At 35.0% G+C, this 14,629-nt stretch overlaps 1 protein-coding gene and 1 long non-coding RNA gene across 17 annotated transcripts in view; one reads left to right on the top strand and one right to left on the bottom strand.

The window, feature by feature from the left end:
- Positions 1-3,388, top strand: part of LOC126926294 (kinesin-like protein KIF13B) — a 160,385-nt gene extending 156,997 nt beyond the window's left edge. For all 13 annotated transcript variants that reach the window (XM_050742581.1, XM_050742590.1, XM_050742602.1 and 10 more), the window contains one exon: positions 102-3,388. In XM_050742581.1, the coding sequence (XP_050598538.1) occupies positions 102-190 (89 nt within the window). In that variant the 3' untranslated portion in view covers positions 191-3,388. The remainder of the gene's footprint in view (positions 1-101) is intronic.
- LOC126926745 (uncharacterized) overlaps positions 1-14,629 on the bottom strand; it is a 71,313-nt gene that overhangs the window by 1,882 nt on the left and 54,802 nt on the right. For 3 of the 4 annotated variants that reach the window (XR_007714844.1, XR_007714839.1, XR_007714838.1), the window contains one exon: positions 8,197-11,785. The exons of the other annotated variant lie outside the window; for it this stretch is intronic. This is a non-coding gene — a long non-coding RNA (uncharacterized LOC126926745). Of the gene's footprint in view, positions 1-8,196; positions 11,786-14,629 lie in introns of those variants that run through there. 4 annotated transcript variants of the gene reach the window in all.

Genomic DNA, 14,629 nt, shown 5'->3' with positions numbered 1-14,629 from the left:
AGCTAAATTAATACAAACCTGGCTAAAACTTAGAAATATTACGCCTTTCGAGTGCTTTGAAGTATTATAAATTTATGCCAATATACAATTGAATGCTCCAGGTGAGGGTTTACATTCCTTACACCGAAGTCGAAGCCGAGGGGAGGGCCTTTCAACGACTGGCACGCGATCTTCTCCACGGGGCAAGTAAACGGATCACAACGCCGCTTCACCAGTAACTTCGTTCTACTAATAAGCCACTAAATATCCTAATTGCTACATGCCTATGATATGTGTAGCAGCAGTGTTTCAGTCCCTTAGACATTAGGGCAGTTATGGATTAATTAATACTTATAAATATTACTTGAAATATTAGGTCATTGTAATGTGTATCACACAAAGCATGGGACGTTCTGTCAAAGAAACTTTTTTTCTGGTGTTCTTTTTTTTTCTCGAACAGAACATGCTGTTCTGAAAGCATAGTATCTATAACTACTTCGCATCTTCGGTAGCATAGCGAGAGCGAGAGAGAGAGCGAGTATAGCGCGAAAGGGAGAGAGAGAAAGAGTGAGAGAGAATGAGTATTAAACAAAAAGCGCAAGAAACATCGATACGAAGAAAAGTTTCGTCTTTGCGTATCGAAAGTCAGCGAACGATGTTCAATCGAATATATATATAGTATATATATATATATATATAATTTGTAAGCATTCCACAAAAAACTTTTAATTTTAACGACTGGGATGATGAGCCATTTACTTTTTATATAAGAGGAAGCATCATTAAGTTCGCGTATTAATTGTACATTTTTTAACACTAATTGAAGAAAAAAGGGAAAAACAGAGTCAGTTATTTTGATCGTAATCGTCTACCATTGGTGGTAAATCAAGGCTCGTTTTAAACAATAATATTCCATAATTTCTAAGCACCGATTGCATTTAAAAGAAAAGAAAAAGAAACAGAATAAATATCGATACGAATATTAAATATATTACAATATGTACAATAATCATATGAATTAAAATAAAAAAAAAAGAAATAACAATTTGGCAATTTTATGGAAATTGCCAGTGAATATATATATAAATAGACAGAATATGAAAGACACTCTCCAAAATTGCCGGGCCGGTAATTTGAAATAATGGAGATGTAGCCAACAGAGGAATAAATCACACGGGACGGCCAAAAAACTAAAATAAATGTGAAGATGATAATTCTTTTCATGAGACACGAATTTACCGCGTTGCGTAGATTATTTAAAGATTTTATATGTATACAATTGTTTCATATATATTGTATTTTTTTAGCGCAATCTGTTAAGTTCCTTTTTATTGTAACATACAATTATTGTCCTCTGTCCAGCATTACGTTGTTAACGCGAACATGACACGCAATTAATTTATACGGCGCAAAAGTGTATGGAAGAAACTGTGCGTGTTGCATGACGATATAAATTGAAGATGAAAAAAGAAATTCACATTGGCTATCGTCTCTGTCGTAAGTGATTGTCAGTGTTGGTCATCGATCGATTAAAATCTTTTACAAATTAAAAAAACAAAGAAACAAATTAGACACGAGTTATTCTTGCGTAACAGCAACTAATTTGTTGATAAAACAAGCGAAATTTTACAAATTACAAGTTATCTGTTTCTGTATAAAGGTATATCATAAAATCATAGAAAAACAAGTCTACATAACGTAAGATCTTTATCTTACTAGCAATATCGTACACTAATATTATTAATTGCTAAAATATCGTGCAAGAAGAACCACAGAACACGGATAATAAAAAAGTCAACGTTTCTTACAAATGTTCATAACAAAAGACGATTGAGAATACAATATTACATTATAGTGTTCGAAGATTAAATAGCAATTTTAATCGTTAATTGTGATTACACTTAGTTGAATGAAATTTTCATCGTTAATGGCAATTAATTGTAATCATTAATTATCAATTACATAGTAATTGTTGCTCAATGCTGGCATTGATTCACAACAATCGATTCGCTGGCTAATGTGAATCGTCTCTGAGTGCAACACGATCACATAGGGTCGCAATACTAGATTCGTAAGTTTTAGATAGTAGAGATCGAATTAAAGAAAATGAAAAAAACACACGAGCTTGCTTGATCGTATCTTGAATTAGCGTCACGTGGAACTGCGTTGATTCGACGTTATTTCTTTCTTTCTCTATTCTTTGTCGTGGCGAATTGTCCACGATTCGTTGCACTTGACTCTTCTTGATTCTTGGCTGAATTTTCACCGCGAAACGACTCTAATATACATATATGTATATATATTTGATACATTTCAAACGTGATTTTTGCTCAGTACGACGATGACGATACTGATTTCTCGTTCGACAATGAATTAAATAAAAAAAGAGCAAAGAAGAAGAAGAAAAAGAAGAAGAAGGAGATAAGTAAAGCACTGTGAGAAGATATAACGGCGATAGATGGTCAAAGGTGTCGCGTATAAGAGAAAAATCAAACGACGGTATCGCATATTTTTTTTAATTTATCAAATAGATCGTGCGGAGTACAAGAAAGATGCGAAAATAGAAAGAAAGGAGAGGGGGGGAAAAAAGGTTAAACGTGTAACGAAGAAATGAACGTCGAATGAAAGAAGCTAATTAATCATCATAAAGATTAAGATATAAACGTAAAGAAACGAAAGAAAAAGAAGAAAAAAGAAAGAAAGAAAATTCGCCCAAATTGTGAACATCAACTTAAAAAAAGAAAAAAAAAAGAGAAAAAAAAGAAAAAAATAACCATAACAAGAACAACAACTTCTGTCCAATTAGAACAATACTAAACGCTATCAATAATGAACATATATTACTGTATGTAATACTTATTGAATATAAATAATAAACTCTCGCCTGCGACGCGACGTTTCCTTGGTCATACGGCGATTAAAAGACGAGAGACTTCCGGTTGTTGCTTTCGTGTGCACGCGTGTTATCATAAACGAATAGAATAAACGAAGTAAAGATGGTAAAGATAAAAATACGAACGCGTATTTTACACGAAAGGGAAACGCCGCGGGCGAAGGTATCTCTGTCCATTTTTTGGTAATTCAAGAATATTAATGATGAAAGAAAATTAAGACTCACAAATGTCACAGTGATGCTACATGCCTACCTGGCATATAGGATTAATAAAGTCTGTTTTAAGTTTCAGACACCGCGTTACACGTTTTATGTTCTTTTTTTCTTTTTTCTTAGATTCTTTTTCCCCGCTATCGTTACGATGAGAAATTATATATACATACATAGAATCGAAACATAGTAAAATTTAATTTCTAATCATTGTAAAATGTTCGATCGTCTGCTTATAAATATTTTCTAATAATTAACTAATTTTATTGTAATAGCTAAAAATTGTACATATATGATTACTTTCGTTTTCTGTGTTTTTTTTCCTTTTTATTAATCTTGTCTGTTTATTTCCAATTATATCTCGCAGTGGAGCATCTAGCATCGACGGAGCTTACACAGCCTATTCCATCCCACGATAAGACAATGTCCATTTTTATCGTTATTAATTATCTAATATGATAATCGTTCAACAACTATACTTTGTACCCTAACGGATCCTAGAATAATATTTTCGACCAATCGGTTTTACGAATGTCTCTGGAAGACTTCCGAGTTTAACATTATCCCTTTCATCTGAGAGCAAAGCTGCTGCAGCCACAGACAAACACACACAACACACGGTCTAAGTTCCAAACGAAAATCAATGAGAAAGAGACGAATAAAATGATGAAAAGAAAGAGACGAAGGAAGGAAGACGTAGACGCGAACAAGTAAAATAAATAAACAACGTTGAAACAAAGGGTCGCACGGGTCCATTTTTTTCAGAGTATTAAAGAAAAGAAAAAAAAAAGTAACAAGACGTAAAATAAAACGCCCTGTAATCTAATCGATTCTCCTAACTATAAAAAGGCTGTGAGACTAATCTTTTGCTGTTTTACGCTGCTCCCTCGTTTTTCTACCCTCGCACTGCTGCCGATTGCATACGCGCGACTTGTGCACGGTACCATTTTACGCATCCATCAGGCTAGCCGTTTTGGCTGGACTTCTCAGAAAGCGCAACGTTCGCTCTGGCATAAGCTCCAATTAAAGAAAATAAATCTTCTTCGTTATTTGTGGAAAGTTTCGCGAGAGAATGGTGAACGTGTTATGCCGGAGGATTTTAAAAATGTAAACCATTTTTGGGAAGTGTGGATCGAGGAGGTATTTGAGTACTTTTAATTAATAAGTTAAATCTGTACTCTAAATTATATGTCCGTTTTGTACTTTAAATTGTGGAATAGACTCGAGGATATTTTTGTTTATGAAGAATATAATCATGAAGACTATGTTGATCAAAATTGAAGTTAATTTGAAGTATGTGACGAAATTGGAATTTTTAACTTGCTGTAAAATCATAGCTTGGAACTTACGTATTTCTATATCTTTTACATTCTCTTTTATTTGTTTATCGTCTGTGATTGATGAATATTAACGAGTAATAAATTAGAGAAAAAATTAATGTTTACAAATTCTGATAATAATCTGAATAACTCAACTCTCGTGCTTTGGCTTGTTAAATACTTTGATTACAAGTACTCCAATACACGATTTATGATTGGCTTAGAGTAAAATTATTCGCGTTTCCAAATTTCAGAGAACTGACAAACATCTGTCTACTAAATAGTCGAAATGCTAAAGGATAGCAGTAAAAATGAAATTGGAAACTTTTGACTTCTTTTCTCCCAAGAAAGTTAGCAAGAATTTAACAGCACGTCTACCAGGAACTTATTTAAAATGTCTTTACGGTGTATTAAATATTGTGTAGTAACGTACAAAGTATTTATCAATTATATTGCTTTCATTGGGAGAATATAAAACATGCCTCTTTTTCATCGGGCAACAGTTTATCAATTAAAATTCATTTAATTCTTAATGGTCCATGTGCTAAATTATCGAAATCAAGGATGAAAAATAAATAAAATAAATAATTTGATACAGCGAAGGAACATACGAAATTTGTTTTCATGGGTGATAACCGTCAAAATAGTGTTTCAGAGCCCTCGTTTTTAAAATTGGGAAAGAGATATGCCGACAAATTACAATAAAAAATTCCCACTCTATCATTCATTAATATAATTCAAGTAAAAAGTATTTTATATTTAATCGATAAAAGTATAATAAAACAATGCAACATGATCTCTAAACTAATATAAGGAAATCAATTATACTGCTACATAATATTTAATTGCACTTAATCGCCCAGAAACTTTCCTACAGAGTCCTAATTGCTATACCCGCGGAGCCTGCATTTTCCAGTGTCGTCAATTAAACGCGAAGTGCGAGCATGTTAATATTGAATTCGGAACTCTTCTAAAAACGCTTGACGGTGAGAGACTGTTCGAACGATCATCGCTAAATACATTAAACGAAACAAAAGAAAAAAAAAATAATAAGAACTCACATATGTACATGTATAATGTAAGCGAGTCGAGATTGGTGTTATATTTTAATATAATGTGTAAAAAAAAAAAGAGCAAATAACAAAAGACAAAGGAGGTATGTGCGCAAACGAAAAAAAGATGCCATCAGACACACACACCGGTATTTAGACGTTTATCGACACAGTATTGTAAGAAAATTGTAGCTACGATGTGCACCAGCTTCACGATAACTCCAGACACCCTCCACCCCCATTTTTCCTCACCATCATCCCTTTGATTGTTGTTATTGTATTAGCGATACCGAGACCGACACTCTGTACATTGCAAATCGAATCAATCTGTACGTCGAGCATGGTGCGACCAAATAGAATTGTCGACCGTACAATTTTCGTTCATTGTACCTTCTCGAATCCTCGATCTTCGGAACCACGTGTGTATCCTGTTCTAATTTACTCCATAGAGAACAATTGTACGGTAAATTGTCTCCTATCGAGTAAATTATTGTTTCAATTGCTATTGAAAATTATTGTTTCAATGAGACATTTGAATCGATAACTTTATACGAATTTAATACTAGTATACTTGGATATATCTGTTGATCGCGTTGATGTATTTGAATACCGGTACTTAACGCAATGAACTAGGCACATTGATGATATATGATATTATCACCTCTGAAATATTAAACAATTGATATTTAAAATTACTCAAATATTTGGTATTCAATGTTTTGTGGTACTCGGATATTGGTATTTAATAATCCAAGCACTCGAATACCGGTAATATCGGTAACTTTTGGTATTTGAATATCATTATCCTGTATTCTAGCGGTGTTGAATACCGGTACTTGGTATTTTAAATACGTGAATATCAGTATTCGGTATTGGGTGTTCAAGTACAAGTATTTCGAATATCAGAAATTTGAAGTAATTTAATATTGGTACTGTGTATTCTGAGGTATACAAGAATATGAAGATTCTTGAATACTTAAATATCAGTATACCGAGTCATTCGAATATTAAATACTAGTTATATCACTGAAATGTATAATCAGAAATTGTAAACATTTCAATTATAAAAAACAAATTTAATTACATAATTACAAAGTAACTTTTAATTGAACAAATCATAGCATAATTAATATTGTCCCATTCAACTTGATCGCTAGCGATCAAAATATTCACATGAAAAGAAACGAACATGGAATACATGTACGTTTATTCCGATTGATCGAGGATTCACCCTGTAATAACGTAGAACTCCTCTTCGGACGAGTAGGAGGAGAAAAGTTAATAAGAAAAAAAAAAAACGATTGATACTAGATTGTAAGGATTTTGGGAATTCTTTGTAGATCCGTAGATCGCTGTATCACTCGCTCCGGTACTAGATAACCGGAAATAGGAAAGCCTATTTTTGCATTGCGTGATTAAAGGCAGAAAACGCGTTTAGAGTCAGTTCCCATTCAACTGATATCTATTCGGACGATGTCTTATGTAAGGCTATGGGACGATGCAAGGACGATTCGCGGGATGTTCTGCCATTTTGCCATTACCATGTTCGCGTGATCGAATTATCTGAATGTTTTCACTTTAATCGCAGTGATCCGCTGTATCATTCTTCTTTCTACTCTTCCACGATTCATTTAACCTTAGATTCATGAGCCGAGAACAAAATGGGAACGTTTCTGTCAATATTCTATGTACAGTTGTAGAAATTTGTCTCTGTGTAATATAAATGGATTGATAAAATACATGGATTGAATCAAAATATGCAAATGAATATAAATAATAGTCTGTGTGTGAATAAACTTACCACTGTCTATAGAATTTCATTGTACATTCTTTGAATTAATCTTGCATTCGATATTTTCGTAAAAAGCAAGCGTAACATCGATACGAATGCATGCTTGCTTATATAAGGTTAGTAGATTGATATAAAGTTGGTCGATAGGTTGTGTTTTAACAAATTTGTTCAATAATTAAAAGTTTCCATTTCACCAGTTTTATACTTGGAGAGTAAAAGATATTTAAATGAAAAGGATGTACTACACATTATGAACAAAGAAAAATCAAAAATTAAAAGAAGCAAAAAGATGAAAAATCAAAGGAATAAGGTACCTTGAATATGTTTTAAATGATATTCTAATAAAAATATTAATATTAATTCACACAATACAGTTTCCTGGAAGTGTAGAAAAGAGTACTCAACCAAATTCGATCAATAAAATAACCAGCTCTATAATAAATTCTTCAGAAATTTAAATAATAATTATTACCTGATAATGGTAGAAATCAAATGCAAAATAGCAAAGAACATCGAGCAATCGAACTTAGATCGCCTTGATATTGTAACGATACGTTGCTTCGACTACGTTCGCGAGAACACACTAATATACGATCAGTAATTAAAACTTAACACGAATCATTAAACTTACAAAAACTTTCCAAATCAATTTTCACGAAAAAATAAAGAACTTCAAAAGAAAACGACGCGACGCGACGCGATAGTCCAGTACGATTAAGTGGGACAGTCGATAAAGATCGACTCGAATAACGATTATCGAAGTACAGTACCGATCGATCAAGCGTCAAAATTCTAACCTCAATCAGTCATAATAGAAGAATTACCAATGAAGAGGACCAGTTATGGAAAAATATGCGAATAATGTGATCGACTTTCAAGGAATTGATATAAGTGTTTGCGAACGCGGTCGAAGTAAAGATCGAAGCCGGGAGTGTAAAATAAAAAGTAAGATAAATCAGAGGCGCTTAGGCGACTTTTATTTCGTGTTACGCATACATATAGTGAACAATTAACACGTCGTCATGACGAAAAGATTCAAATTCCATTACTTAGATTATAGTTAGCGATCGAATTAGCATCGTACCTTTTTCGCGCGCACTGGTGCTACAGTGGCCGTTGTACGGAGAACGCTTTCAGAAAGCATCGTGTGATCATTTCTCACACTTGCTCACCCGTGGACATGAACACAACACAACATGACTGAGCACGATTAAAGGAGCCGAGAAAAAGGAAACAAGATCGCGTTACATCGACGAACGTGCTTGTATGGAAGTTAAGTTTAGTTGTGGCTCGATGCAAACTCGCGTTATTGCCATCAATATTGCAGTCTGTTTAGCATTAATCTGACTTAAACCTCACACAAGATATATCGACTAAATTCTCGCCTCATTTTTTCAGCACCTATCTTCACGTGTTAGCCTACACGCTTAACCATAAATGGACCCATTTTTATTACTATAGCCTTTATTACGAAGCGAAGGTTTCCTTTCGATTTCGCGACAATCTCGAGCAGCACCTCTTAACCTTTATTACTCACACAGCAATCACTTACGTATTACACACGCACACACACATCCGATCGCAGGCGTACGCACTAGTGGCACGACGTGCTTAGCGGTGAAGACAGATAAGTAAAAAAAGCAAAAAAATATATGATACATTAACGAAAAAAAAAAAAAAATAAATAAAAGTATAGGTAGGTGATATATTCCATGTAATTTCTTCGAAAAAAAGGAAAAAGAGCTAATCATTCTTTGTTTGATTTAGTAGCGGACTCGTAGCGGAATCGCGCGGTATCCCTCATTTATTGCCAGAGACAGAGTATCGTATACTACTTTTTTCGATCTCGTAGAGCCATGTGAAGGCTGAAGCGAATAAATAAGTTTAATGGAGTCACACCGGAACTGTGTCGTAAACCGAGAGATGACTTATTGTGTAATAGTATTATTTTATAAGCAGTCAATAATATTAATAATTATCGGAAGTAAGCTACAAAATACCGTATCACCCCAAGGAAATAACAAAATAAAAAATTTCATGTATTCTTTTCGTAAGCTCGTCTCGTCTCGAGAGTACCTATACCTCTATTGTTAAATATTATACATACTGCGATACTTGCATAGAAGCTAATACGAGTATGAACTTAAACAATAAGGTGTGTACATTTTAATTTTTATGAATATAATAAAAGTATAATTTAATGTTCTGCCTGTGTGTATTGTTGTTGGATATATATACATATTTCTCTTTTATCTCACTCCGTTTTTCTATATTTTTATATTATATAACCATGTACTCTAATTAAACTAAGCTAGTCGTACAAAATTTTAATTAACTGTAAATTTAATTTTTAATTCTTTAAAGAATTGACTATAGAATTTTAAATAGAATGTTTCATCCGCCTTTAGGTAAATACTTCATTATTACGCACCATATGTTTGGTATTCAATCATTGTTTCCTTCAAGGCTCGTCATTTAATACAAGAATTGAACAATCGACTATAAATTACAGATCTCTCGAGGGTGAAGTGCCAAAATATAATAAGCATAAAAAATACGTATTCTGGAAAACATACGTACAAATTTGTGAATGATATCCCTTTAGACCTCTTCGAACAATATAGCGTTTATCCAAACAAATTTTTATTAAAGTCATTGTCAACAAAATTATCGAGGTAGTTCTATTTCCTATTTCGTCTATCAACAATTTCGACTAATTCGCACCCCAAAAAAGGTGGCCCAGCAATCAGACGTTCCTCCCGGGGCCCAACAAAAATTCAGTTAGTTGATTATACGCTGCTTAGCATAAATATTAACGCGACGAGCGTTCCGCACTTCCGGCGATCATGGATCGCTCGGTGACAAATGAAAGTGCATCCTTTGTCGACTCCGTGCTGCGAAGGAAAAAAGAAAGAAAGAAAATCGAAGAAGATTCACATAGGTGGGCTTGCCGGTGGCTCTGACCTGAGGTGTACACTACCATTCATAAGTATTTTAAATTCTGACATTTCCGAATTGTTGCAAGCATTTATATAAAAAATTAGAAGAGGTGAGATTAGAATTTTATTTCATATAGAACTCTATTTTTCTTAAATAAAACTATTAATCTAAATTTGATCTCTAATAGCAGCGTGTTATCATCAATTGGTGGACATTGATGATAACAAGTAGTTAATATTAAATAAAAAAGAACATAATATTCTTTAAATATTCCAGAACGCAAATAAAAAAGCAATCACGAAGACGGATGAAAATTGATCCTACTATGAGTTAAGTGACTTCAAGCGCGTCTGTTCAATGTTAAGGGTCTTGAAGCAATTGAAATATGTTTTTCCAACCACATTCTAATAGTTTGTATGGACTTCGTGAAGTATCAGCCATTCATCACAGACAAATATGGAACTACCCTTGCAGATACAACACACTCTTCTTTAGTTAAAATTTTTACAGAGTATATTTTATTCCAGCTCTGATACGAGGTAAAGAATTAACGATAGAGAAACGTTGTTTGATCGTAAATTTCGAAAACATAACAAACATATCAACCTTTCTGATCGAATTGCACCAGGTGTCCAAATACTTATGGACGGTAGTGTATACGCTCACGTGTTCGCATATGTGCTCGCGTGTACGAGCAATCTCGCATATGGGCGTGAGGCACGCTCGCCCAATTTAAATATAATAGGATGACTCCTGTGGGAATGTCGGTGACACCAAGCCACAGGATTCCAAGGTCCTTTTTGTTTCGGTGCAAGAAGAATCGTGCGTCTTACACGAGAAAACCGAGACGCGACAAAGATCTCTCGTCGGACGGAGTGCAAACAGCCAGTGCACTCGAGCAACTTTTTTTCATCGTCGATAGAGCGACACGATGAGATGTCTGCAATTAATATGCCACTTGTACAGTTGCCTCTTAGCCGTTGTTTGCTCGATGGTAAAGCGTAAAATTCTCGTACAATCATCGTCGTCGAACTTTACCTTGGTCGGCGTAAATAGTTGTCGACACGCTGTTGCTCATGAAAGTATTTGAATACTCATAGAAACTTTTTGTAAATATATATTGCACCAATTAACCGGTAACGAGATGTGTCTATCGTGATTATATTGATAAAACTGCACTACAGTAAAAGATAAGGAACGTGGCCCATCGTGTTTCTCATCTGCGCAATCTTCAATTGCAAAATATTTCGTATAATTCATATAATACGATCGTACAAATTTTCTATGACAAATGTCAAGTGAATCACTGTAAATACATGAGTTTTGTTAGTCACTGTAAATATAGGCTAGTAGGATATAGGCTATAGGCTAGTAGCACGTGCACGCTGATTGATTTTATGGCAGAGACGCGTATGAGCAGCGACGGGAGCGCTGTTTCGCGGAAAACATCTTGCTTAATTGCCAGGGATATTAATTGCCAGTGTTCCATAATCAGACTTAATTACTGGTTGCGCGTTTTTTGTCTCCTTTGTCTTGTTGAAAATACACGGCAGACGTGTTGAAACGTTTGTTCGCTTGCTTGGACGATAGAGGCGTTTGGCTGGAGAAAGGAAAATGGATGAAAAAGTTTAATGATTGAACTGGATATCGATGATTATTCCAATGTATAAAGAGAGTATCGTTAGAGCGAGGGAAATTGTTTATGGGGAAGTAGGATGATTGTAGAACAAAGATATAGAATATGTGAATATTTATATTGTTAATAGAGAATATAACGAAATGATTGTTTTATAAATAATAATTAATAGATGGAAGATTGAAATGCATCAAGAAAGTAAAGCTTATGAATATATAAATGCACGTATGTATAGAGACCTCTGATTTTCATAATCGTTAAAGTTATACTGGGAGTGATCTACAAGTCACTAAAATGAAAAATGAGAAAGACGCAAAAGTAGCATAATTCAACATTTTTAATGTTCCAATGACAATGAAGTAAAGGTAATGTATTTTTGTCCAAGTGATACTATTACGTTCATTGTCATAAGAGAATTTTATATCGTTTCCTTTCTGACAATGAGGAAACGTTTTAAATATCCTGTCCTCTAAGAAGCTTATAATTTTTGAATTATATCTCCGCGTATATAAATTTAATTCGAAATTAACGTTAGCATGGTCAGAGCCTGAATAAGCTTAAGGACGCGTAGCTATTACAAAAACAAGAGTACCTTTTGATAGACGTAAGCGACAGACATTGAACAGTGAGGCGATATAAAAGGGATTTGTATCATGGAAGCTGCGTAATATCGCGTGCCAATTTATGACGAACTTATCGTTCATCTGTAAAAACCAATATTTTCTGATATACTAGTTATTACGTATAAGTATTCATACTAATACTTACCAGACTACGAAGTTTTATACCAGTCTATATTTTTATAAAAACACTCTCTAACACTGTAATCATCAAACTTATGAAAATGACAGATTTCAGATTTCATAGACATTTTTTTACATCAACTTCGAAGACACCAAACAACCAGAAAGACCTGTGAGAGGCCAACATAAAAAGTACCCTACGAACAAACAACTGATCAGCTCAGGCACCCTACGAAATTTATCCAACCACTTTCGCTAGTTGAAGGTCGTATTTCCGACGGCTCACCGATAGAAAGGCCATCAAACACCACCATGCTCCGAATTACCTCTAAACTCCGCTCCCCGCCATGAATCTCAACTTCGCACAGACCCAAACAACGAATTCGAAACGAAAGACACAAGCGAAAATAAAAGCTCGAGAAATTCGTCTCGAATCCTTTCTGCAGGAGCAACTTTTTTGCCCAACGACGAGGAAGGTGAACGATCGCGACTCAAGAGTTTCGTTATCGGGCTGACCAGGCTGGGGATCATCGATTTTTCGCCGGAATTCTAAGAAGCGCCCTAAGCATTGACATTCAGCAACCGAGGGGAACGTAGCGCTCGGATGTAACGCACGCCTTCTCTTTGCTTTCACGTCATGGCCGTGTTCACGGTGTAAGAGCGAGTTCGAGTCACTCTTCTCTCCTTTGCCTTTTATTTCTTCTTTCTCTCTCTCTTTCTCTCTCTTCCTCTCTCGACAAGAGCGTGGCCACGAACGAACCGTGTGTATATTGTATCCAGCGTGTCTCTGCGTGGCACGTTTCGAACGCGACACACCGGGATCAGTGAACTTGCCCATGGCCAGCAGGGCAATCATCGTCCTCCGCTTCTTCCCTTCGCGAATGATACACCGACCACGCTATCGTTGGTAATTGGACTATGAATTTTGTATGCATTTATGGGAAATTTAGTGAGGTATTTGTAATATTCAGTTAGCGAGATAAATCTTTCGTGTAGATTCCTTCACCTAGTTACGTTAACGATAGTATGAAATTCCGTTAAGAATCCGTGGTATTACTCGTAGGTGGACACTGATAGATTTTTTGTAGTACAACCCCTATCCTGATCATTGAATTTGTATCACTCAAAATTTTCTACGTTTCTCAATTTTTATTTTTGCAAGAGAAATATATCTTCATGTAGATTCTTTCCCTTAATTGTTAACAAGAATATGAAATTGCGTAAGAATCTATAGTCTACTCATAAATATCTGGATACTGGTAGATTTTCGTTAATACAACCCCTATTCTGATCGTTGAATTAGCACCACTCAAAACATCAACATTCTTTTTATCGAGAGGCGTGAGCAAATTCAAATAGCAAAATTCATTAATTACACACCGAGGCCCTTTGCATTCGTTATAACTCACATCCATAATATATGTACATACTTAGGAAAGTGAGATCCATGTCATAACTGTCCTCAACCCTTGAAAGTTGTATTTTACGAAAGATATAGAAATGAAGTATAGATATTCGTATTTTTCAGAAATCCATATAGGATTTTACGAGGAAAGTCTGTAGCCTGTTCCACTATCTTTGTTCCTCACTGTATATATATGGCTAGCCATTGTACGAACACGTGAAACAACCATTACCGATACAACGATACTAAGTCTGTGACCCTAACATCGTTCGTGTAGTGGTGTCGGTTGGGACCCGTCGTAAAACAAAATGCAAAGGGAAGAAGTTTGCTTCTTGCCACCATACCGATTAAACGACGCGACGTGTCCGCAGGATGCATAAATCACCGACGATGAGACTTCGATTGATGGTAAAACGATGGTTCGAAATGGTTACTTAATCGGTTGGTGGTTGTTTGGCTGCATTGAGAGAGCTTGTTGAATGAGTTGGGGATTATTTTGATAGCGCTTGTGGAAATTGAATGGCACTTGTGTTAGAATGGGAATACGTGTACTGAAAGTTATAGAGACTGTTTGTCAATGATAGCGAAATCTATTATTTGAGACGCGATGGTATTTGTTGATCACGATGGCAAATATGTCAGCCTGTTTTGCCAATATTA

This window comes from Bombus affinis, chromosome 2 (assembly GCF_024516045.1).
Source record: "Bombus affinis isolate iyBomAffi1 chromosome 2, iyBomAffi1.2, whole genome shotgun sequence".
Lineage (NCBI taxonomy): Eukaryota > Metazoa > Arthropoda > Insecta > Hymenoptera > Apidae > Bombus > Bombus affinis.
Note: the sequence above shows the minus strand (reverse complement) of the source record. Positions and strands in the feature narration are given on the sequence as shown.